This window comes from Mastigoproctus giganteus, chromosome 10, assembly GCF_048544385.1.
Source record: "Mastigoproctus giganteus isolate SK-2022 chromosome 10, ASM4854438v1, whole genome shotgun sequence".
NCBI lineage: Eukaryota > Metazoa > Arthropoda > Arachnida > Uropygi > Thelyphonidae > Mastigoproctus > Mastigoproctus giganteus.
This window is the reverse complement of record NC_143584.1, coordinates 181,446,143-181,470,936: the sequence shown is the minus strand read 5'-3', so window position 1 is coordinate 181,470,936 and position 24,794 is coordinate 181,446,143. Positions and strand designations below refer to the sequence as shown.

At 37.4% G+C, this 24,794-nt stretch overlaps 1 protein-coding gene across 1 annotated transcript in view; it reads right to left on the bottom strand.

The window, feature by feature from the left end:
* The window catches only part of LOC150079592 (nucleolar MIF4G domain-containing protein 1-like), an 86,116-nt gene that overhangs the window by 5,804 nt on the left and 55,518 nt on the right, over positions 1-24,794 (bottom strand). Inside the window, exons 11-14 of the mRNA XM_090382350.1 lie at positions 17,971-18,081; positions 17,666-17,805; positions 6,710-6,874; positions 3,289-3,420 (exon numbers count right to left, since the gene is read on the bottom strand). Of these exons, the coding sequence (XP_090238476.1) occupies positions 3,289-3,420; positions 6,710-6,874; positions 17,666-17,805; positions 17,971-18,081 (548 nt within the window). The remainder of the gene's footprint in view (positions 1-3,288; positions 3,421-6,709; positions 6,875-17,665; positions 17,806-17,970; positions 18,082-24,794) is intronic.

Below are 24,794 nucleotides of genomic sequence, written 5' to 3'. Positions count from 1 at the left end.
CTGTCATATTTCTTGATGGCAATGATTTCGCACTTAGTTGAAGTGGCCAATGCAATTGTATATGTGTGTCTAAGGTAAGGAGGCACCTGGACTGTATGTTCAACTCTGCCATTATGCTCCTGTACATAAGTCTCTGAGCCTAGACTGCTTTAAACAGCAATTTGGACACAAATTTAAGAGATGTGGCACATTTCAGTCACGTGCTCTCTCTCTCTGAGCCCTTTTATTTGTTCCCTTTAATCAATTATATATTCTATTTGAACAGTTGCTAGCCCTGTAGAAAGTTTTGAACACTCTTTGTGGAAATTCTAATCTCAATCCTGATAGACGTGATGAGCTGTGACATGCTTGCTACAGCCATAATCTTATTAGCATTAGCATTAGTAGAGGCATTTGATGCAAGAAAGCAAGCTTATGCAGCATCAGCCAAAAAAAAAAAAAAAAAAAACCACTTCCACTTCACCCCTCTGTTCATTCAAAATACCTGTCCAGCTGAGCCTTAAACTTATTTAGGCTATCAACCTCCACCACAAGGGATGGAAGTCTGTTCCACCAACCAACCACCCGCTGGCTAAAGGCAAATTTCCGCACGTCTATCCTACATCTGTCTTTCCTCAATTTGAATTTATGCCCTCTCAGGTGATTTTTCTGAGCTAGAGGAAGAATCCCACCAGCATTGAGCATGCTTAAACCATTCAAGGCTTTATACACCTCTATCAGATCACCTCGCTGGTGCCTAGTCTCCAGACACTGTAATTTGCAAAACTTAAGCCTTTCTTCGTAAGAGCACCCCTTTGTTCCATTCACTAATCTTGTTGCCCTTCTCTGTACTCGTTCCAGCAGCTCTACATCCTTCTTGAAATGAGGTCTCCAGACCTGTATACAGTACTCTAGGTGTGGCCTGACCATCGCCTTATACAATGGAATAATCACCTCCTTATCCCTGCTGGAAAAATTCCTGTATATCATTGACAATACTCCATGAGCTACTCTTGCAGCCCGTCTGCACTGCTCAGAGAACTTCATATCTGCCTGCACAACCACCCCCAAGTCCCTTTCATTCTCTACCACTGTCAGTGTAGTACCACAGAGTTGATACGTTGCTCTGGGGTTGCTGTTTCCCATGTGTAGTACTTTACATTTATCAATGTTAAACTTCATTTGCCACCTCTCAGCCCATCTGCTCAACCTTTCCAGATCCTGTTGCAGCAGCATAGTGTCAGTAGTGTCCTTGACAACCCTGCCAACCTTTGTATCGTCTGCAAACTTGGACATTAAGCCCGATATACCATCATCAATATCATTTATAAATACAGAAAACAATAATGGACCCAACACTGAGCTCTGAGGGACTCCACTAATAACATCAGTCCACGATGAGCAGTGTCCATTGATTACCACTCTCTGTCTTCTCCCCCTCAACCACCCCTTTATCCATAGCAGCAATTTGCCTCCAATGTCACACTGCTCCAATTTGTGTAGCAGTCTTCCATGTGCAACAGTATCAAAAGCCTTTCTAAGATCCAAGTATATAATATCAAAGTTATTCCCTGCATCCAGTTCTTTTGTGACTGCATCATAGTATCCAATCAAGTTGGTCAGGCAAGACTTCCCCTTAACAAAACCATGCTGTGTCTGAGCTATAACTGAAGTCTTGTCTAAATGATCCTGCAGTGCTTCTTTAACCAGTGCCTCCATTAATTTTCCTGGAACAGAAGTTAAGCTCACAGGTCTATAATTACTTGTGTCAGCCTTTGATCCTCCTTTGTGAATTGGGGTCACATTTGCACATTTCCAGTCTATGGGTACCTCCCCTGAGTCCAAGGAAGCTCTCATAATTATGGCTAAGGGTTTGCTTACTTCCTTTGCTGCCTCCTTTAATATAACTGGATAGATCCCATCCACCCCGGGTGCCTTTCTTGTGTTTATCTTCAACAGTTTCTCCTCCACTTTACTCCCAGTTCAAGATTCTGTAACTTACTGCTAGAGTTGAATACACCTCTGGCATTCCCCTCGCTGAATAACTCCTCATGTGTGAATGTCGATGCAAAATATTCATTTAGTTTGTTAGCTACCTGAGCAGGATCATCAACACTTGACCCATCAATATCAAGAGGACCAATCTGATTCATCTCTCTCCTTCTAGAGTTTACATAAGTAAAGAACTCTTTGCTGTTTTTCTTTGCATCCCTTGCCAAGGATTTCTCGTAATCTGCCTTCGCCTGCCTAACCTCCTTTGTAACTTGGTTGCATATCAACTTGTATCTATCATAGGCTTCTGTGTCATGTGTTAATTTGTAAGTATCCCATGCATTTTTCTTCTCTGCCATATGCCTCATTAGTTCATCTGACATCCATTTTGGCCTAAACCTTGAACAATATTTCTTAGTTGGTATGTAAAGCCTAGTAGCTTCCAAGATAAGTTCTTTGAATGCTTCCCATTTTGAATTTGCTGTTGGTAACATCATCAGTTGGTCCCACTGTATAGAATTTAAATACTGTCTCAGTCCATCGTAGTCGCCTTTACGGAAGCAATAACCCTTCCCTTTACCCCTAATGGTAGTTACCTCTTTGAGTAAATCCCACTTCAGCACACTGTGATCACTGCCACCTAGTGGTTCATTTATCTGCAGATTCTTAATGCATGAAGAATCACTGCTGATAATCAAATCAAGAGTATTGCTCCCTCTAGTTGCCTCCCGAACATGCTGATGTAGAAAACAATCATCCAATAAATCCACAAAAGCCCTGCTAGTGTGTGAGTATCCAGCCCCCAAATTCCAGTCAATATCTGGGAAATTAAAATCTCCCATTATAAGACACTCTGATTTACTGGCCCATTCTATTTCCCTGTACAGTTCCTTATTATACTCATCAGAGTCATTAGGCCTATAGCACACTCCTACTCTCAATTTTGATCTCCCAATGTTTATGTCACACCAAACTGACTCCACACTGCACTGTCCAGCGATGTCGACTGGCTTCACTTCCTTGGTTTTTATGTGTTTCTTAACTAATAGCATAACACCTCCCCCCTTCCTATCCTGTCTATCCTTTCTGTAGACGTTGTACTCCCCAAATTGCAGTTCCGCATCCCTTATATCTGTGTGACACCACAAATTATGTCTATAGTTATTACTACTAAACAAAATGAGATGGTATAAATTGACCTTGTTCCTGTAACTAGTTTTATAAATTGTACTAGACAAATTGCTTGTCAAGTTTATTATGCTAAACCATTTAAAAGTATAACTTTTTTTGAATTTCAAGAAACCATGTTAAATTTACCTTAAGTACTGAGATCGGCAAAGCACCTGCTGTGAAGAGCTGGATTAACAAATGAGCAAGGTTAGTCATAATCCTAGGCTTCAAACTGTTTATCTCTTTAAATTTATCCCATAATGCATACTGCATTGCCATCTAAAAAAAAAAAGTACAAATACACCAGACAATTTAATTTTCAGTGAAATATTTCGACAGTCAAGATTTTATAGTAATAATTTACTATTCATTAAAAAAAGCATGAACATATATTTCTGAAAGTTTACAAATACGAATTCTATACACAAAAAGTTATTTAATTGTTTTATGGTTTCTTAATATTATTTTATTTCTTAAATTAAAAAGTAAATAAATATCTTCTTACAATTAATTAACTAATAATATGTAATAAAAGTTAAGTAATTTTTTTTACTTCACTGCACATACCTCACATTCACTCCACATTTAAATATTGTATAATTAACAGTGCATGAAATGCAACAGTTATTTTAGGGCTCTGTGATTTAATAAATTAAACAAGCATAGTATACAGTAATACCCCGAAGTTACGCGATAGGTGGGTCCGACGAAAATCGCGTAAGTCGGGGTACAACTTTGCATATAAATACATATAAATTTTGCTTAATTGGGACCAAGGACTAACAAAAACACTAGTTTAGAAGAAAAATATTAATAAAATTGCAGTTCTTTATGCATATTAATACAAAATATGTATTAAAAAACAAATGACTTACGTTAAAAAGTTATTTCGATGTCGATGGCTTCATAAAATCTAACAAATTCGTCTGACGACACAGCGCGTTCTTTTTTTTCACACAGAATTTCTTCGTAGCAAGCTAATAATTTTTTTATTCCTTGCTTTGTAGCTATAACGCGTTCTTCGTTGGAGTCTATGTTTTCTAAAATTTTTAAGCCCTTTACAATTGAGCCCTTTTCAATTTTCAACCTGTCAAGTTTGCAATTGTCATGTGCTTTTCGCCGTTGCTTCGTTTAGGCCTGTAGCACGTGCAATATCACATGGTCTTTCATTTCGCTCAAAGCGTTTCACAATTTTATATTTTTTCTCTATCGACAGAGGCGGACTGGCCATAAGCCTTACCGGGGAAACCCCGGTGAGCCAGTGTGATTTTGGCCATAAACCATAGTATGAGGCCACTATAAATTTTTCCGGGTAAGAATTTTTGATCCAGTCCGCCTCTGTTTATCGATAATTGCTTTTCTTTTTCTCTCTGAATCTGCAGTCTTCACCAGGACGCTTCCTTTTCACACCTTTTAATTAAGTATTTTACTCATTTTTAGGGAATAAAGCGCAATTACAAAACGACGAGGCACGCTTGATACGCATAAACAAAGCTGCACGCATGTAGCAACTGAATAAACAACACCATAAAGGCAGAGATACACTATTAACACCTCACATTTCTAGGGGTTACTACCATAAAACAATAAAAATCCAGTTGCGTTTCTGCTAGTGAAATCTGTTATAAACTGGTAGTAAACTCGATCTAATTGCATTTGCGATTATACCGATAGCTGGAATTGTGTTGGTTTTTACGTTATTATGGTGAAATGTGTTTCCCCTTCACTGATATAAAAAACAAAGCAGCAAAGTTGAATTTTGTTCATCTTTCGCTCTCATTCTCCGCCATCGCACCGTATATCGATAACATATGAAAAACGACCTTGAAGATAGTGGGCGGCAGCGTTGCCAAACGAAAAAATCAAGAACCGCGTAACTCCGAGTTCGCGTAAGTCGGGGTATTACTGTACTGTCAATGCTTCTGTAATGCAGTTATTATTGTATTATTTTTTTTTATGAAAGCATCAAGCATGAAAGGTATTAGAACCTATGTACTTAGTATTGCACATGAGTTGAAGCTGACAAGACAGAAGATACTCATTCACATTACACTTGAATTTTGGTAGGCTGTAATTTTTGGGAAATACTATACAGGTAAAGTAAGGTTGTTCCAGAAAACAAAAGTTAGTTCCATGAGGTTGTAGCTGTACAGTGAATGGTTGCTGACTGCTTGGAGCTTGTGTTTGGAAGAGAGTAGAGGAATTACAGATGCCAATGAAGGTATCTATAGAAAAGGTTAGTTAGTTAGTTATTTTGGGTTTTAGGAGCATTAACAACTAAGGCCATATTGCTCCGGGAATATGCGGTGGTCATTCCCTGACCTTTCCACATCCTCTGTATTTGGTGGTGATGGGCTCGAACCCCAGTCTAATCAAGAAGCGTGTGCTACGCACTGCTGCTCCTTCCCACCTGGCTACGGAGGCGCCCCCTATAGAAAAGGTGCAGCAGAAACTGAATGTCTATGAAACAGAGAGTGGAGTGACTTTGTAAGAGATGGATCATCAATTAACTTGACTGCCATGAGTTATGGTAGATGTGATATTTGTACAGAGTGAGTAGTCATTTAGAAGAAAAGTAATGCTGAGAGCAAAAAAATAAAACCTGTTTTTATTTTGATGCAGAGTAAACAATATTTGTGATGTGCTTATCCCAAGAGAGATTATATGTTAGTGTAATCCAAACAGAGATATGCGACCTTGTCTAGAAATCTGAGCATAGGAGCAGCAGGTTCTTTTTTTTTGAGAAATAAGATAAGACTGAATTTTAGAAGGCTTGAAGTTAACTAAGTTTTCTTTACCCCCCACCAATGGAGAATTACTTGGACATCAGTATTTAGGGAATTGGTGGTGGTTCCTGAATCTAGATGGTGGAAAGAAATGTGCTATCATCAGCAAAAACCATGGATACAATTTTCACTCAGTAGAAAAAGTCTCAATAAATATACAAGAAGAAAAGAGAGGGAAAAAGAACTGAACTTTGAGGGAACACCAGCATTAGCAAAGAAGTTAAAAGACAGGGTGCATTTTCTACCATCGCCTACAGTGAGCATTCAGAAAGAAAATTGGATATCCATTTGCAAAACACAGTTGGCAGATCATATAGGAGAGTGTTTACGAGATCTTCATTCTAAATGCAATCGAAAGTCTTAGAAATATCAAGAGCAACTGTTTGAGTTTCACTATTCATACTGTATACTCGTTATATATATTTAGGACTATTCATGTTAAAATACAAATGCCTATATTTTATAACTAAGGAATTATGACATTCACTTTAGATTTTATGTGAAGGTAACACAGATCTTAGGACTGTGCATCAAATTTTATGATTTCCATATGCTTTCCTTTATATAGGCAGTGTGATGGAGTTTGTAAGAGCTGCTTTGAATATTGATACATGAACAAAGTAATTCAACTGCAACAATCAATGGCATATTTTGATGCATACAATCTTTTACACTCAAAATACAACTTTCGAAGTATTCCTCATGTACTTATAATTTTTTTTATATATTTAGGCTTTCAGATATATTTCTGTATTGTAAATCTAGAGAAAACAAATATTTACCTGAAACTTTCTATCAAAACTGCAAAACTTTTGTGATAAATAACCATAATATGGATTAAACCTTTTTTCTTGCAAACAACAGTGAAGGATGACATGAATTATTTCTTGTTCTTGCCGATTCTTGAGGTTCAGGTGAAGTAGCTTTTCAAAAGCATCCATATAGTCCTAGAGAACAAGACATCGGTTTTCATTATTTTATTTTTAACACAAAAAAGCAACATTTACAGTATTTCAAAAATGTAAAACCAGCTGATTAGCCAATTGATGAAAACTAAAAAAACCTTTTTCTTAACAAACAAAAAAAAAGCTAAAGGTAACCACTGTTTTCTATCTTAAATCAAAAACTGAGATCATGTACATTCTTATCGAACCATTCACTAATGCCATTCAAATATTGTCTAAATTTCACTTTTTTATAATTTATATGTCACATATGATCCTAATAGACAATATACAGTATACTTCCTATTAGAACCATATGCAACAATCTATGCAAAAATTTGTAAATCAGAAAGGTCACATGGTGTGCAGGCACAAAAAAAGTGATATAAAGTCATGTGATCTGACTAGCATACAAATCAGCTAAGTAGCAATGGAGAAATATCTGGAAAGCATATGCTACTGTGGCAAAAAAATATAAGGTAGAGCGAGGTACTCAAAAAATTAGAACAAATGCTCACTTGGTATCAACTAAATTATTATCCTCTAGTAATCTATGTAAGTCAAAACAAAAATACTGCATCATCATTTAGAGAAAACTGGTAATGAAAGGTATGAGGGGAAAGAAAATCTCACTCCTAAATTTAGAGAAACAACAGAAAAGTCAAAAAAAAAAAAAAAAAAAAAGATGACACTTATGGTAATACAGGGTTAAATTTAAAATCCCATCTTAGACTGATAATGCCTTAATAAGCTCTGATTATTTAAAAAAAAATAAATAGTAACAAAGACGATATCATGCAATTCAAAATTTCAAAAAAGATTTTAAAAAAAAAAAAAAAATCTCATGTTGTGAATTTTGGCCATTAAAGTTTTTTGTACCAACAAATTTTAAGCAGAAATAAAAACCTATCAATAATATATAAAAAAAAACTTTAACACTAATAATACTGACTAAATTATGATAAACTATAGTAAAATATACAGACTATACTCTTTATATTTTACAGATCATAGCGTATCATAAGTGAATTAAAATCACAATATGAGTGGTTATTAAAATATCAGTTTTCAATACTAATTGATAAGGAACTTTTGTAAAAGGCCTTCCTTTCTGAACTTGTTTTATATAAATGATCAAAGATGAAAGCAAATACCATGTGGGCACATAACATGAATGATACTGTGTTAATGAAGTAATGCTAGGCAGGGGTTGGTAACGAAAAATTTTGGTTTTTGTTATAGCATAAATAAAAAATAAGGGACTATATATGACAAATGACTTATAAACGCTATATATACAGGGTGTTTCAGTTAAACGTTTCAGAACTTCTAAGAGGGGTAGGGTACATCCTGACAACTCGAAATCATATAGCAATGTGGGGTCGGAAATGCTTTCCTGAAGCGGTATTGTACACAGAAGTCGTCGTGCGACGTCGTGCAGCACAGATTCGATTTTCGGTCAATGTATGGGCCGGTATTATGGGAGATCACCTCATCGGACCTTACCTGTTACCGTGTCGTCTAACCGGACCTATCTACTTGATCTTTCTGCAGCAAGTATTGCTACAACTTTTGAGAGATGAACAGATTTCTGCATCAACGCAACAGACAATGTGGTTCTAACACGATGGAGCCCCTGCCCATTATAGCGGAGATGTTCGTAACTACCTGGATGTCACATTTGGTCAACAGTGGATCGGACGTGGTGGTCCCGTGCGTTGGCCTGCTCGGTCACCCGACCTATCATGTCTTGATTTTTATTTCTGGGGTCATATGAAATCGCTAGTTTATGACACCCCTGTTGACAATGCTGAGGAGCTGGTTGCAAGAATCGCAGTAGCTGCCGAAGAAATTCGAAATTCGCCTGGAGTATTCCAGAATGTTCGGATGTCCATGCGTCGGAGATGTGAGGCGTGCATTGTAGCCCGTGGAAGAAACTTCGAACACTTACTTTAATCCATGTACCTTTTGCTTCTTTTCATGTATTATTAAAACGATTTCACACTTACGGTCTCTTTTCTTTATGGTGCTTCTGTGTACAACACCGCTTCAGGAAAGCATTTCTGACCCCACATTGCTATATGATTTCGAGTTGTCAGGATGTACCCTACCCCTCTTAGAAGTTCTGAAACGTTTAACTGAAACACCCGACCTATCATGTCTTGATAGGTCGGGTGTTTCAGTTAAACATAAAAACATAAAAATATTTAACATAAAAATATCAACTTTTTTTAATTATGAAAAACTTATATAAATCTTATTTAACAATTTCTTTAATCCCATAATTAAGTTACTGGATAAAAATAAATGTTTCCTGATGTCTGAATCCAAAAAAACTCACTGTTGTTGATAAGAATAAATTTATTACAAGTGATATCATGTAATATAGGACTGCCAGCTTAATCTTAATGGATTCCTGATCATATTTATTTCCCATACAGATCCCAGTATAACTTTGGATGAGAATCTAAGATTCCCTCATCTTCAATTCTTTAAAAAGGTTAAAAATAAGACGTATGATGCATTTTAGAGCATTAGACAAAAGTTGGCTGAATGATGTGCCTCAGCAATCTGCCCTTCAGCTCCAGCAACTCAACACAATAATTTTCTAAGTTCAAAATAGTAGATATTCAGATAATTAAATAAGATGTCCAGGAAATCCCTTTCCCCATCAAAAAATCAATTTTATATCCACACCAGCAATAAACAGAAACATGAGGACTATTTAAAGGTTGTGTGCTACCATGTTTTTTTTAAAATGAAAATTCCAATCATAAAGGGTATTAAAACTATAGTACTAAATACTATGGGGTGAAGACTAAGAAGACAGAAAATACTTGTTGACATTAAACCTGAATTTTTGTAGATTATAATTTTCAGGAAATACATGTGAAGGAAAGTTACCCCAGAAAAAAGAAGTAGAAGGGATAAAGGAGGAAAGTTGGTTCTGTGAGTTTGGATTTAGTCAGTGAATGGATGATGACTGGTTTCAGCATGTGTTCAGACTGGTGAATTACAGATGTCAATTCAGAAGAATAGTTCCCATGGAAGAATTTACAGACAAAGCATATGGCAGAAACTAAATATCTATGATAGCAAGTGGAGAGACTTTTTAAGAGACTGGTCATTAATTAACCATACTGCTCCATTATGAATAGAATCTAGAAGCATGATAAAGGTTTTGGAGGACCAACCCAGAGTGGGAACCATATTCCAAGGAAGGGTGAATTTGAGATTTGTAAAGACTGAGTAGTTGTTTAGAAGAATGGCAACACCAATAGCAAAAAAGAAACCCCAGTTTTTCTCTTTATGATTCTTGGTGTCGAGGAAGCAATACTTGTGATGTGTGTATGCCAAGGAACATTAGAAGTCAGGGTAATTTCTAATAGAAAGATATGACTGTCTAGAAATCTGTCATCAAAGTTCAGTACAGGAGCAATAAGCTCGTTTTTGCAAAAAAAAAAGAGACAGGACTGAGTTTTAGAAGGACCGAAGTTTATTAAATTTTCTTTGCCCCACTGGTGAATTACCTGCAGATCACCATTTAAGGAATTAGTGATTGATATTTGAAAAGTAAAAGCTGTTTGTGTACAGCAAGATTCTTGAACTGGAAGGTGGAATGTAGTGTGTTGCCAACAGCAAAACTATGGAGAGCATTTTCAGTTAGTGGAAGAAGATCATTAATATATACAAAAGAAATGAGTGGTTGAATGAACTGAACCTTGCGGAACACAAGCATTAATGGCAAAAAAAAAAAGCCAACAACAGTTGGCAGGCCCTAATGGGAGCTTGTTTAAGACTTTTATGCCAAGTACAATCAAAAGCCTTAGAAATGTCAAAAGCAACTGTTTGAGCTTCACCAAATTTTCCCAATGATTTTTGTCCAAAGAGGAGTAACATAAACCAATATATCACCAGTGGATCAACACTGATGGAATCCATATTGCTGATCACTGATCAGGTGGAAAGTTTCAAAATAGTTTATGAGTTGGTGGGTGATAGATTTCTACATTACTTTAGATATGTAGATAAGTGCAATAGGATGACAACTGCAAGGGAGGTATTTGTCACCCTTTTTTTAGGAAATGGGTAGTTATGAGCACATTCCCAAGCAGAAGATGACAGATTTAAGAAGTGGAGAAATACCTGGAGCTTTTTTCATATCAAGATTATTCAGAATTCTTCTAACATCCTTCTGTCAGAAGACTATGGGAGCACTGAGTGAAGTGTGCTGGGCATACAGGAGGTGGTTTACCAAGATTATCAATACAAGAGTCAGAAGAAAAATAGGATGGGTATTGAGTCAGCTTTGTTTCTAGCTGAGGATGCAATAGAACCACCAAGTTTTAACAGAAATAGGAGTATAGATGAACAGAAGTTGAAGCCAATGGCTTTGGCAAGAGATCAAAAATTTGACTACTATTTGGACAATAAGCAAGTTTTCTATTCTTAGTTTTGGATACAAGCCAATTGCAACATGCTACAGTTTTGGATACAAGCCAATTGCAACATGCTACATTCGCAACTTGAACAGCTTTAGCAAATTTATTGAAAATCTAAGGTTTGGATAAAGGATAGAGTGGAATATAGAATAAAGGATTTCATTCCTTTGTAGTTTTACCAGTGAAAAGTGTACATATATTGCAATCACTGGTTGAATTTTACATAGCTTTGTAAAACTTAAAAATGCTTACAATAAAAATGTTTGCTTAATATAGTTTGTGCCAGTCAGCCATCATGTATTCATATCAAAAAATTGAGGAAAAAATAGGTAAATTTTATTTTTAGCTATAACCTGGTTTTTTTTTTTTTTTTTTTATGAAATCCCCAAACACGAAAGGTATCAAAACCTATAGTACTTAGTACCGTACATGGATTGAGGGAGAAGTATGGGGGAAGGGGGATGCCGGAAACTTTGCTCTAGAGATTAAACATGGGTTTCACCACTTTAAGCTTCCAAATAAGCAAAGTGGTGGTATTGCACCGGTTGATGAGAGTCATCTACCACCTTATAATGCAAATTATCCTCTGACAGATGTGTTATATCAAAACTGGGCTGTATTTAAAATTAAAACTATCATTGCCAAAATATTTAAAATTCTCAATTTCCTCAAATGGTACTTCTCTGTATATGTATGATCTACCTTTTCAACCAGGCTGATCTGATGCAATTCTCAAAAACAATAAACTAATTTATTATTATTATTAATATTAATAATAATAATAATCATCATCATCACGGGATCAGATGGCCCAGTGGTTATGACACCAGACTACCAGCCTGATGGGCCTGGGTTTGAGTACTGCCTTGGCTGATGTGAACGCGGCTCCATCATGTTGGGAGACTGGTATAATAATAGTAATAAATTACAATAATAATAATAAATAAATTAATAGTAATAAATAAATAAACATTGTGAAAGTTGCTCCAAGGGACCTACCTACCCAAGGTCCGAGTGGTGGCTAAGGCAGATTGTGGCACCATCTGGCATCACTCCTGAGAACTACCACTGGACATAAGCCAAAGCTAAACAGGTCCACCTCCAATAATGGATGATGTTATGATGTTGCAGAGAAATATTAATCATACTGCATCGAGTGTGGTGCAGGATAAAGTCACTTGCGTTCAGGCTTTAGGCAGAGGGATCAGTTTGCAAAATCAGAGATGGTCTCCCGAGGAAGACAGTGGAGCAAGTGGCATTGTCCCCTGTATGGCTACCACAAGAGAAGGGCAAGACCATCCAGCCCCACCAACTGGAAGTGCTTCTTGCACAACTGCGCTAGTGACCAGCCAGGAAGAGAGAGAAAATACCAACGCATGAAGTGGAACATTGAAACGAATACGTACATCATGCAAGCATACTACAAAATAACGAAGCTGGAGACCGACATGACAACTTACAAGGCGAGACTACATACCAAGTGGCTGGAATGATTCCCGGATATTCAGGTCACCAAACAGTGAATAGCGGACCAGAGAAGGACCATCGTCATGAAGAACCTGATAGCTCCTGCAATCTTGGAAAATATCAAGCAGGACGTGAGCGATCAAATACAAAGGATGAAGAATATGGAACCGGAGGAGGAAGAATATACCACAACCGAACCAGAGGAGGAAGAGCAAGAAGAAATACAACCCATAGCAGCTGAAGTGGAAACAGACGAGGTCATGATATCCAGAATAGAGGACAAGTGGAAGAAGGCCCTAACAGAATTCGAAGGAATGGACCCCACAAAGACTCACGTGATACCGAAGCAGAGGCCAAACAGAACCTTGTGGAGAGTCACAGACCACCTGAATCGGCACATAATACCGCATTACCTCGACACCAATGGTGGAACACTGGAGGCCATCCACACAGCCGTGTATTGTGCTGCGGTAGCAGCCACGAGGATTAATGCAAGAGAAGTGAGAGACCAGCAGCAAAAGAACCGAAAACAGAAGGAACCACCAGCTTGGGAAAGAAGACTTCAGCAGAAGATAGAAGAATCAAGAATCAAGATAGGCCAATTGACACAGTACCAATGGGGCAACAGGAGTAAGAAATTAATTGGAAAAGTGAAGAGCACCCTCAAGAGAGACAGCATCCACAGCAAACAAGAGAGAAAAAATCGGAGAACAGAAGAGTACTTGGACACATTGAAGCAGAACCTCCTTGCACTCAACAAGAGACTATGCCAATACAAAGAGAGCTCCCAGAGGAAAATAAACAACCAAATCTTTGATGAGGACCAACGAGGCTTCTACAGGAATCTCGGAGAAGACAGGAAAGAAGGGAATGGACCTGAGAAGAAGACGATCGAGGAGTTCTGGGGAAACATATGGAGCAGGGAAGTAAGACATAATAGCCGAGCCACCTGGATAGAACTAGAACGCAAGAAAACCAAGGACATACAAGAAATGAGAGGGTAGGAGATTCAGGAAGAAGAAGTAAAATAGACGATGAACTCTCACAACTAGCGAACTCCAGGAATAGATAACGTCCACAACTACTGGTACAAGAAGCTCATGGGGCTTGTGCTCACACACAAGCACCTGGCAGAGCATTTCAAATGAATGATAAGGCACCCAGAGACAATCACGAAGTTTCTCACCCAAGGAATCACATATCTGAAGCCTAAAGACAAAGATACAAGAAACCCGGTGAAGTATAGGCCAATCACCTGCCTCCCAACAATGTACACGATCCTGACCAGCTGCATAACCAGGAAGATATCAGACCACTTGGAGAGCCAGAACACAATGGCTGAACAGCAGAAAGGATGCAAAGAACAATTAACCATAGATGCCACAGTTATGGAGCAAGCCTACAAGAAGTGCCACAACATGTACACAGCCTACATCAATTACCGCAAGGCCTTCGACTCCATGCCTCATAGCTGATAGAGGCACTGAACATCTACAAAGTCAATCTGATAGTGACAAACTTCCTAGGAGAAACGATGGCGAAATGGAGTACCACCATTAAGGTCAAAAACATCACAACCAGGCCAATCCCCATCAGGAGAGGAATCTTTCAGGGAGATGCCCTGAGTCCATTGTGGTTCTGTCTAGCACTTAACCCACTATCCACCATTCTCAACAGTAGCAAGTACGGATATAACCTCAAAGAAGGAAGGAAGGAAGAACCCGTACACCCTCACCCACTTGATGTACATGGATGACATCAAGCTCTACGCAGGAACCGAGAAGCACCTCCAGCAACTACTCCAGATCACACCGAAGAATTCAGCAATGATATTAGGATGGAATTTGGTCAAGACAAATGCAAGACCCACAGACTGCACCAGGGAAAATGAGCCAACCGAAACTACCAGCTGCAGACTGGTAAAGAGATCAAAGCCATGGCAGAGGGAGAGGCCTACAAATACTTGGGGATGATGTAGGCTCAGCAGTTACAGCACAAGGAAATTAAGGCCTGCCTGACTGAAAAATACCATCAGAGACTCAGAAGCCTGCTGAAAGCAAAGCTGAATGGAGGGAACACAGTTGTAAGCCATAAACACCTATGCAGTCCCAGTGCTAACATACTCCTTCGGGGTCATAGATCGGACTAACACCGAGCTGGAGGATATCATGAGAAAGACAAGAACAATGATGACCAAGAGCTGCCAACATCCGAAATCTGCTGTGGAGAGACTGACAATTGCCCGGGAAGGAGGAAGGGGCCTGATAGACCTCATTGAGCAACAGAAGATAGCGATAGTTAACCTGAAGGATTACTTCCAGAAACACACAGCAGCACTCCAACAGGCCATAAGGAAGATAGACAAACGGTATATCCCACTCAACTTAAGCGAGGAGTCCCCCCAACCAGGAGGAGGTACAAACAAAGCTAGAAAGATGGGCAGAGAAGACACTCCATGGCAGACACTACAATGATTTCCATCAAGATCACATAGATAAAATTTCTTCCAATGCATGGCTCACGGGTGGGACGCTCTTCTCCGAGACTGAAGGATTCATGCTTGCCATCCAAGACCAGGTAATCGACACCAGGAACTATAGAAAATACATCGCCAAGGAGCCCGGAGTGTTCGATGACACATGTCGACGATGCCAACTGGCTTTAGAAACGATCCAACATATCACCACCACCATGGGATGCAAGGTGATCACCCAGACTGAGTACACTCATAGACGTGACCAGGTAGCCAGGATAATACATCAGAAGTTAGCAAGGAAATACCAGTTGATCGAAGAAAGTGTACCATACTAAAAGTACGAACCCCAGGCAGTACTAGAGACCCCAACCCACAAGCTCTACTGGGACCAAGCCATAATAACAGATAGGACAATCCCGCACAACAGACCGGACAAAACCCTTGTGGACAAGAAGGAAAAGGCTACCTATCTGATTGACATAGCAGTACCCAACACTGGCAGCCTGCAGAAAACCCATGGGGAAAAAATCAGGAAGTACACGAATCTAAGACGGGAGATCAAAGAGATATGGCATATGCAACAAGTAACAACCATCGCGATCATCGTGTCAACCACAGGTATGGTGCCAAAGACCTTACATAACAGACTAGCAGGACTGGTCTCCCAGGAACACCTACAAAGAACTCCTGAAAGTCGCAATCCTGAACACCTGTAGGATAGTCAGAAAGTTCCTCGACCAACAGTAACACCAAACATAACAACAACCACCCTGTGTATTTGGTAGCAATACCTGCCCGTCACAAGGTGGAACCCTCAATCAGGGAGAAATAATATAAGAGTAATAATAATAATAATAATAATGTACATATGCTCCCACCTTTAATAACATCCAAAAATATTCTATTTTTATGTTGTTAATCACAAAAATCATATAAATTTCTGTAAATATCACAGTAACAGAATTTATGTTATTAAAAGTAAAACAGTGAGTTGAATTCAACATTTCATAGAAATTATTGCAAAAAAGGGAAAAAAATGTTTATAGAAACTCTTGAGGACTATGCAAATCCATGTCAAGGGCTGTGCATGGTCCAACGGCCTGCAATTGAACAGCCTTGTAAGGAGGTGAAGTGTAAGAAAATTGAGTAGAAAGGATGCCTAAACTGTAAAATAAAAATATATATATATATTTAAAATTCTATAAAAAAATTTAGAGAAATTTACCTCAATATTTTTTGCAGAACACTTCAGTGCAACACTCTCTTGAATCAAAAAGATATATTAAGAGAGGGAATGAAGTTAATGAAATAGCCAACAAGGGCTTTCAGAATATTGAATATGGTTAATAAAAGAGCTGTAAAGCTCAATGTGTTCTAAGTTGTACGTTAATCTAAAAAAAAAGTTCAGAGAAATATTTTTCATAGAACACTTCAGTGCAACACTCTAATTCAAGAGTGTCACGCAGAAGTGTTCTGCGAAAAACATTGAGGTAAATTTCTATAAATTCTTTATAGAGATTAACATACAACTTAGAATGCACTGAGCATTACAGCTGTTTTATTAACCCTATTTAAAACTTGGAAAATTAACAAGAGAGGAATAGTGTTTCTCTTTCTACTTTTACATTTTTGAACAATTCTGATAAAAAAACAAAGCTTACTGATCTTGATGCACATTCATTTGCTACAAAATGTCAGCATTCTGTTTCATTTTAAAACAACTATTCTGTAGAGCAGACTTTCTAATATGTGGAAGAGATATAATAATTAATCACATTTATGCTGATAATTTTTTTATGATGTCATACAGAAAAAAGACCTTGAACTGCTTTTCTCAAAAACATTGAGCAAAGCTACAGGAATTTCTGTGTTGATATTTTTCTTGATGCATTTTCTTTTCTTATTCAGAAATTAAAAAGTTGGAGAAACGTAAATAATTTCATTTATGTTTTGAGGCTCCATTTAACTGCTTAACTCATATGATTTTGGAAGATCAAAAGCTAAATCATGCTTCCCTGAAAGCAGTCTTAAAAAACAGGGATATAGCAAAATATCTTAGGTTATACTGGTTATACTACTGGAGTGAAAGGCAGAGGCATGAACAGTGCCTCCGTAGCCAGGTGGGCAGGAGCAGCAGTGCGTAGCACACGCTTCTTGATTAGACCAGGGTTCGAGCCCGTGACCACCAAATACGGAGGATGCGGAATGGTCAGGGAATGACCACTGCATATCCCCGGAGCAATATGGCCTTAGTTGCTAATGCTCCTAAAAAACCGAATAACAAACAGAGGCATGAACATTCTGTAACACTTTTACAGATATCAAAAAATCAGATCTGAAAAAAAAAAAAGAAAAGAAAAAGATTATTTTAATTTATCACATTAAGATCTCTGTCAATATCATACTTACTTCAGCAGTCATAAGGATGCAGAAGATGTGTTTTCTAATATCTGTATTCATACGCTGTTTCCTAGCTAATTCCAGAATTTTTTCGTTCATATCAGAAATCGGCATGGCTTTATTTGGATTGTTGTTGTCACTGCTGGGAGCTAAATAATATTTAATATATTATAATATAATCCCATTTTAACAATGCATTGTTATTAAAATCTTAAATGCCATTATATTACACTTTTATGCATTGTGAATAATCAAATATTATCATTAAGTAAGTGACAAACACACTGTTACTATTATAGCAAATAAATAGAAACCTGATTGAAGCTGATCAGATGTCCAAGCTGACCCAACAATCCACCATCTTCCTTTTTTATCTGCATTCAATAAGTCTCTCAATGAAATTCTTAACTCTTGAAGGGAGTGTCCTGTTAAAAATTATGTTAGGAATTAATAGAATATATTGTTAAAGAAAAGGCCTAATGTATTTTTAAAATCACACTTGTAGAGTATTGACTGTATACGATATTGACTTTGTGTATCTAATACAAACTGTTGCATATATTTATTGGTTAGGTTATGTTACTGTATTAATAATTTGAGAATGCAAAGTTTTATAAAATTACAGCATTTCACAAAAAGTTGACATTTTTTAATTTCAAATTTTGGTTTTTATGTTGTTGTTGTTATTTGGTTTTTAGGAGCATTAGCAAATAAGGCCATATTGCTCCGGGGATATGCAGTGGTCATTCCCTGACCTTTCCGCATCCTTCGTATTTGGTGGTCACGGGCTCGAACCCCGGTTTAATCAAGAAGCATGTGCTACGCACTGCTGCTCCTGCCCACCTGGCTACGGAGGTGTCAGGTTTTTATGTAATAAAATACTTATTGCATTAACTGACATGCACATACGTGCAGTCTAGATATAATCTCAGTTTATTTCAATAGCATAATGCTTTGCTAATGCATTCTACTTTTCTATATAGTCTTCCTCTGTGTATCCAGTTATTATAACAACAAAGTCTTGTACGGTATAATGCTGTTTCCACTGCATTTCTGGATTACTGAATTCCACACAAGTAATTTTTCAGTTTGTTAAACAGGCAGAAGTCCAACAAAGACATCTGGAAATATGGGAGTTGTGGAAACATTTCAATTTCCCCATTTTGTGTAGAAATTCCATGAAAACATTGGCATTGTGAGGAAGGGCATTATCTTGGTGCAAAATGAAATTGCATAGTCTACTCAACCATAGGCAAAAGTGGTTTTGCAGATCTTACCACCCAGTTATTGTGACACCTCTTGGAACAGCATGTTCCAGGATCAGCCCTTCCTTATCCAAAAGTTGCATACAGAACCTTGCCATCTGAAATTTTTTTAGTGGCAGAGACTCACACTTCCATTTTTTGGATTTCTTTTGTCCTCGGATTGTACAAAAGGACAAAGGACTCATCTATGGTGACTACACTTTAAAGAGAATTCTCTGGATCTGCTACATGATGTGTCAACAGGGCTTGACCTGAGTCCAACCAGGCCTGCTTTTTTTTTCAGTGTCCAACTGCTTTAGAATTCAGTGTGCACACACACACACCCTTTTATCTCAAGTGTTGTTGTTGTTTTGGTTTTTAGGAGCATTAGCAACTAAGGCCATATTGCTCCGGGATATGCGGTGGTCATTCCCTGACCTTTCCACATCTTCCGTATTTGGTGGTGACGGGCTCGAACCCCGGTCTAACCAAGAAGCATGTGATACGCACTACTGCTCCTTCCCACCTGGCTACGGAGGCGCCCTGATCTCAAGTGTATCATCTTGTCTGCTTTGATCAGTTTCTACACAAGCAATGTTTCAGCATTTGTGATGAACAATGTCTGTCAGATTCATTTATCTTTATATGGTCCATTTTCCATCTTTAACATGAACCCACTTGCGAATCATATTATCAGAAAGTGTCGTCACCACAAATTGTGGTGAGCTTACAATGGATGTCACAGGCTTTTCTGCTGTTTGCAAACAGAAATATGACTGCTAGTTGTTCTTCCAATGAAAAATTCAAGGTTTCAGAACAAACCTTGAAACACACCTTCAAGACGATTCCTGCTTGCACAAAACACAGCCAATATAGCTTCTCATAGTGACTATAGGTCATATACCTGTGGTCACTAAAACAGTATGAGAAGTGGACTGTTTCTCCTGCACAGCTTCTGCAAGTCTATAAGGATGACAAACTAACTATAAAACAAATCCTATTTAGAAGTGGTATGGTGCTGAATGTAAGGTTATTCCATTGAATGAGAGAAGCAGAATGTGCAGATTGGACTGACAGGAGAATGAAAGTGGGAGAACTCAAACAATATAATGTGGTTTCTGCATTATATTGTTTGCCTGGATGGCCGCAAGAGAATCCCTCCCTTGACTTTTCCTAGGAAACATAGGGATATTTTTGCACATTTTCTAGTCCAATACTATGCCTTGTCCACTAGGCTAGAAATGTGCAGACATGGTTTGAGAAGCATTTGAAACACTGTGTTTCTTCCTTCCTTTCTTAGAAAGCCAACTCCCAGGATCTCAAACTCATCAAATATTTACCGGATGAAATTAAAAGGAATATGTGAGGCATGGATCTGCCACCATGCACTGTACCAAAGTTATGAGATGTTCTATAAGCATTATGGGAGGTTATACCCACGCCTATTAACTTTTAGAAATTGGAAACCAGAATGTTTTAAAAATAGATTGGCTTTCAGCATGGACAAACCAGAAAGCATTTTAACAAGAATTGCAAAAAGCATTTTAACAAGAATTGCAATATACATTTTAGTGTAAGTTAGGCTTAACTGTCAGTTTGTGTAATTACATTAATAGAGAAATTCAAAAACAATCAGAACTATAATTAATTTAATTTCTGATATTTGTTCGTGTATTAAAGGCTGACAAAATTAAACCAGTGTTAGTAAACTGATTAATATTATCATAGCTTATCCAAACACTAATAGTATATGCACATTTTTAAAATCAAATCGAAATGCTTTTAGATTTTAAAGAAACACAATTTTTAAGTTTTATAATGGACTAGATATTCACTCACTCTCTCTCTCTCTCACACACATGAAGGAATAAGTAAGGCTATCACATACTTTACACAAGTCAAATATTGTTAACATAGCTATTCACAAGCACAAAAACAAATATCACCTGATAATGAACGATTTGCAAGACCTCAAATGTTGAAGAATGCTTTGAATTAAATAATACTTTCTCCATCTATAAAATGGAAGAATTTTATAATTTTTCCCACTGCAGTAGGTATAATAGCTGAAGTATCCAGAGAAAACAAAACAATACTAACAGAATTAACCATTTACAAGTGAGCAAATCACAGAAAGTCTGTTGACACCATTATTACTGTCCAAAAAATGAGAAAAGATATATGCAAAGTATCACACTCTTGCTTTGCATATACTGAGCACACAACTGATATTCTCCATGTTAAATATGAGCAGAATTATCTAATGGTAGTTTTTAAGTTCAAATACTCATAGATAAAGTGTAACAGAAATAAATGAAAAACAAAACTTTAATTCGGAATAAACAAACTTGCTAAAAAACCTGTAAAAGATAAAGGAATACCAGATATCTTCCAGAAAAGTTGACTGTATACATATCAAGTAAAAAAAAAAGAAAAAAAAAAGCAGAGTGCTATTTCAATGCAGGTACTGAAATAGTTTGAGAAATAACACTCACACTGAATTCCAAGTTTCTCTTTATACTGCCGAGGGGCCATGTTGCTCCTTTGACAGCAACACAGATTGGGTTAGGCTGTTTAAAAATGACTATGTTATCCATGAGTCCACCTAAAGTAACTAATATAATTTTTAATTGAATAATAGCACCCAGTAGGTGAATCTATTATTCATTAAAACCTTGAGGGCACTGTTATGGCTACCTTCAAACTAATTGATTCCATCATCCAAAAACAGCTAGTCTCAATTAGCAACCTTTGTGCTGGGCAATAAGTTAATGTATCAAATCTAAACAAGCAGCCAATGCTTGGAAGGTAAACTTCCAGCTGAAATGTAACTTTCCAATAGAAGCCTAAGCCTGACCAGTTTTGGAATTATTTGGTTCCATCATCAGACAACAGGTAGTCTCAATTAGCAACCTTGTGCTGAGCATTGAATATATCGAATCAAAATATGCAACCAAGTGGTATTTGGAAGAAATACTTCCAATTAAAGAAACTCTCCATAAAAAGAAGCTTACGTTTAGAAACTGCACTTTGCTAACTTCTCTGCCAGGAGGATCAACATGGTTCCCCGGCAGTATAGACAGAGATTCAGAATGCAGTGTGAATATTATTTCTCAAACAATTTCAATACCTGCACTGAAATAGTGCCCTGCTTCTTTATTTCATTAATGCGTTGGGCAATGCCCACCAACAGAGGGGTTTTATTATCACATACAAAAGTTAGCAAAGTGCAGTTTCTAAACATAAGCTTCTTTTTATGGAGAGTTTCTTTAATTGGAAGTATTTCTTCCAAATACCACTTGATTGCTTATTTAGATTCGATATATTTATTCACTGCTCAGGACAAGGTCGCTAATTGAGGCTACCTGTTGTCTGATGATGGAGCCAAATAATTCCAAACCTGGTCACAACACAGTGCTCTTAAGTTTTAATGAATAAAAGGTTCATCTACTGAGTGACATTATTCAATTAAAAACTATATTCAGTTACTTTTAGTTATATTATATTAGTTACTTTAGGTCAACTCATGGATAAAACAGTTGTTTCTAAAGAGCCTAAGCCCAATCTCTGTCAATACAGGAGGGGGCAACATGGTCCCCCAGCAGTATAGACAGAAATTTGGAATACAGTGTAAAACTCAAATTTCTCAAATATACAAATCTTAGGTAGTGTTGCATTTTCACAAAATCCATGCCATGGTAGATCAAGATGTTTTGTCCAGGAGGGCAGTCTGTATATTATTAAATAGGTGTATGTATTTCAATTATGGATATTTTGTCTGTGTTATAAGCAGCTGAAACTAAGACTTTTTATTATATTTTATTGAATGAAAAACCAGGAGCCCAATATGTTTGATATTTTTAAAACTGGAAGAAGTGGAGTCATTAATATGAGAGACTCCTGGAAGCTCAATGATTCTACAGAAATCTAAAAATAACATGCTAGCAGTGTACTGATTCAAGGTTATGGAGAGTGTTCATTGTTGTTATTTGTATGACTTACAAACAACAGTGATACCGTTTTAAATGAAATTAGGAAAGTGCAGTTTCTAAACAAAAGCTTCAAAATAGTTACAATAGTTCTTTGCTTATTACACACGAAAGGAGATCAACTCTTGAAAGCCATGGCAGTTTTAAGATGATTACAAATTATACAAAACAAAAGAAAATATTTATTTTTTCACTATTAAGAATTAATAATAATGTAGAAGCAAAGGTAGATTGGCAATCACTGTTATTATTTGTTATTTAGTTTTTTTTTTTTTTTTAGGAGCATTAGCAACTAAGGCCATATTGCTCTGGGGATATGCAGTGGTCATTCCCTGACCTTTCTGCATCCTCTGTATTTGGTGGTCATGGGCTCAAACCCTGGTCTAATCAAGAAACGTGTGCTACGCACTGCTGCTCCTGCCCACCTGGCAATCATTGTCAAAGAGAAACTAAAGATTGCTAAATCTGCCGTAAACCTGCTTTTAGAACATCATATACCTATATAAAAACAAGGGAAAGATTAAGTTTAACAGTCCTGACGTAGTTGAGTGATCAGCAGCGCAAGTGCAGTAGCACACTCTTTGAGTGGACCAGGGTTCAAAGACCATGGCTGCTAAATATGATTAACATTTATATTGATTAATTTATTGTAAACTCCATTGACCTGGTGGTCGCGCCAGAGTATAAACAAGAACATTATTAAAGGCCTTAGAAAAAGGCTTAAACAGACTATAAAGAAAAGATTGACACATTTGCTGGAAGCATCGCTTTGAAACAACATAAAATGGAAAAATCAATTTAATGTCCTGATTCTCATTTTTGTGCAGAGGAGTTCCATTTCGCTTTCATTTTGCAGAGTGCCAATTAGCCATCAGTATTATAAAAAGAAATACAGGGATGAAATATAATGAAAAATACACTGGTGTTCAAAGAAAGTGCATCACCTAGGAATTTCACATTTCTAACCCTTTTTTGCGATGGTATGTTACATTGATGACTAGCATCACAAATAGAAATATAAACAAAAGATATTTATTAATAGTTAAGGCAAAGCTAAGTAATATTTGACAGGTGCTCTCAAAATATTCCAAAATGAGCATTTGCAACCATTATATAACAGTTTTGGTAAACATGGCAATTATGGCTGAAATGTTATCAGAAGCCCTTAATTTGCTTCAGTTTATCATTTTAAATGGAAAACAAAATGAAAAGTTCACCAGGTGCAAACTAATATTTAGTTGAACCGCCTCTGGCCCTGATGACAGCAGCACACTGTCGAGGCATTGACAAGATCAATTTCTGAAGATAATCAACTGATAGTTCGTGGTTCCAAACACAAATTATGACTTCTGAAGTTCACAAAGGGTCTTTGGTTTCTTTCTGGCAACTGCAGATTCCACACGATGCCAACAGTTCTCTATAGGATTCAGGTCTGTTTCCTGGCCAGATAAGAGTTGTAATGGACCATTCTTCCACCTGTAACAAATGTAAACACATTACTGTCAAACCTCTACTGAAGAAATGAAGCTAAAGTAACTACGGAAGTGCCTACTTACACTTTTTGCCTGATGACAAGGAGTAGAGTCGTCCTGAAAGATGCAGTTACTTGGCAGGTGGAAATGGTCTCTAATGGTTGGCAGCAATTTGCCTTCCAATATAGCCAGGTATCCATTGACATTTACGGAACCTTTTATAAATTGCAGGTGACCTATTCCACAATACGAAATGCACCCCCATATCATTTGGCTGGTAAGGAATTTCACTATAGACACCATACAGTCTGGATAGCATTCTTCACCACGTCTACGGCGAATTATTTGTCTGCCATCAGAGCCATGCAGGTTGAATTTCTTCTCATCCAAGAAAATAACTGACTTCCACTGCTAGGGGGTCCATTTGACATGC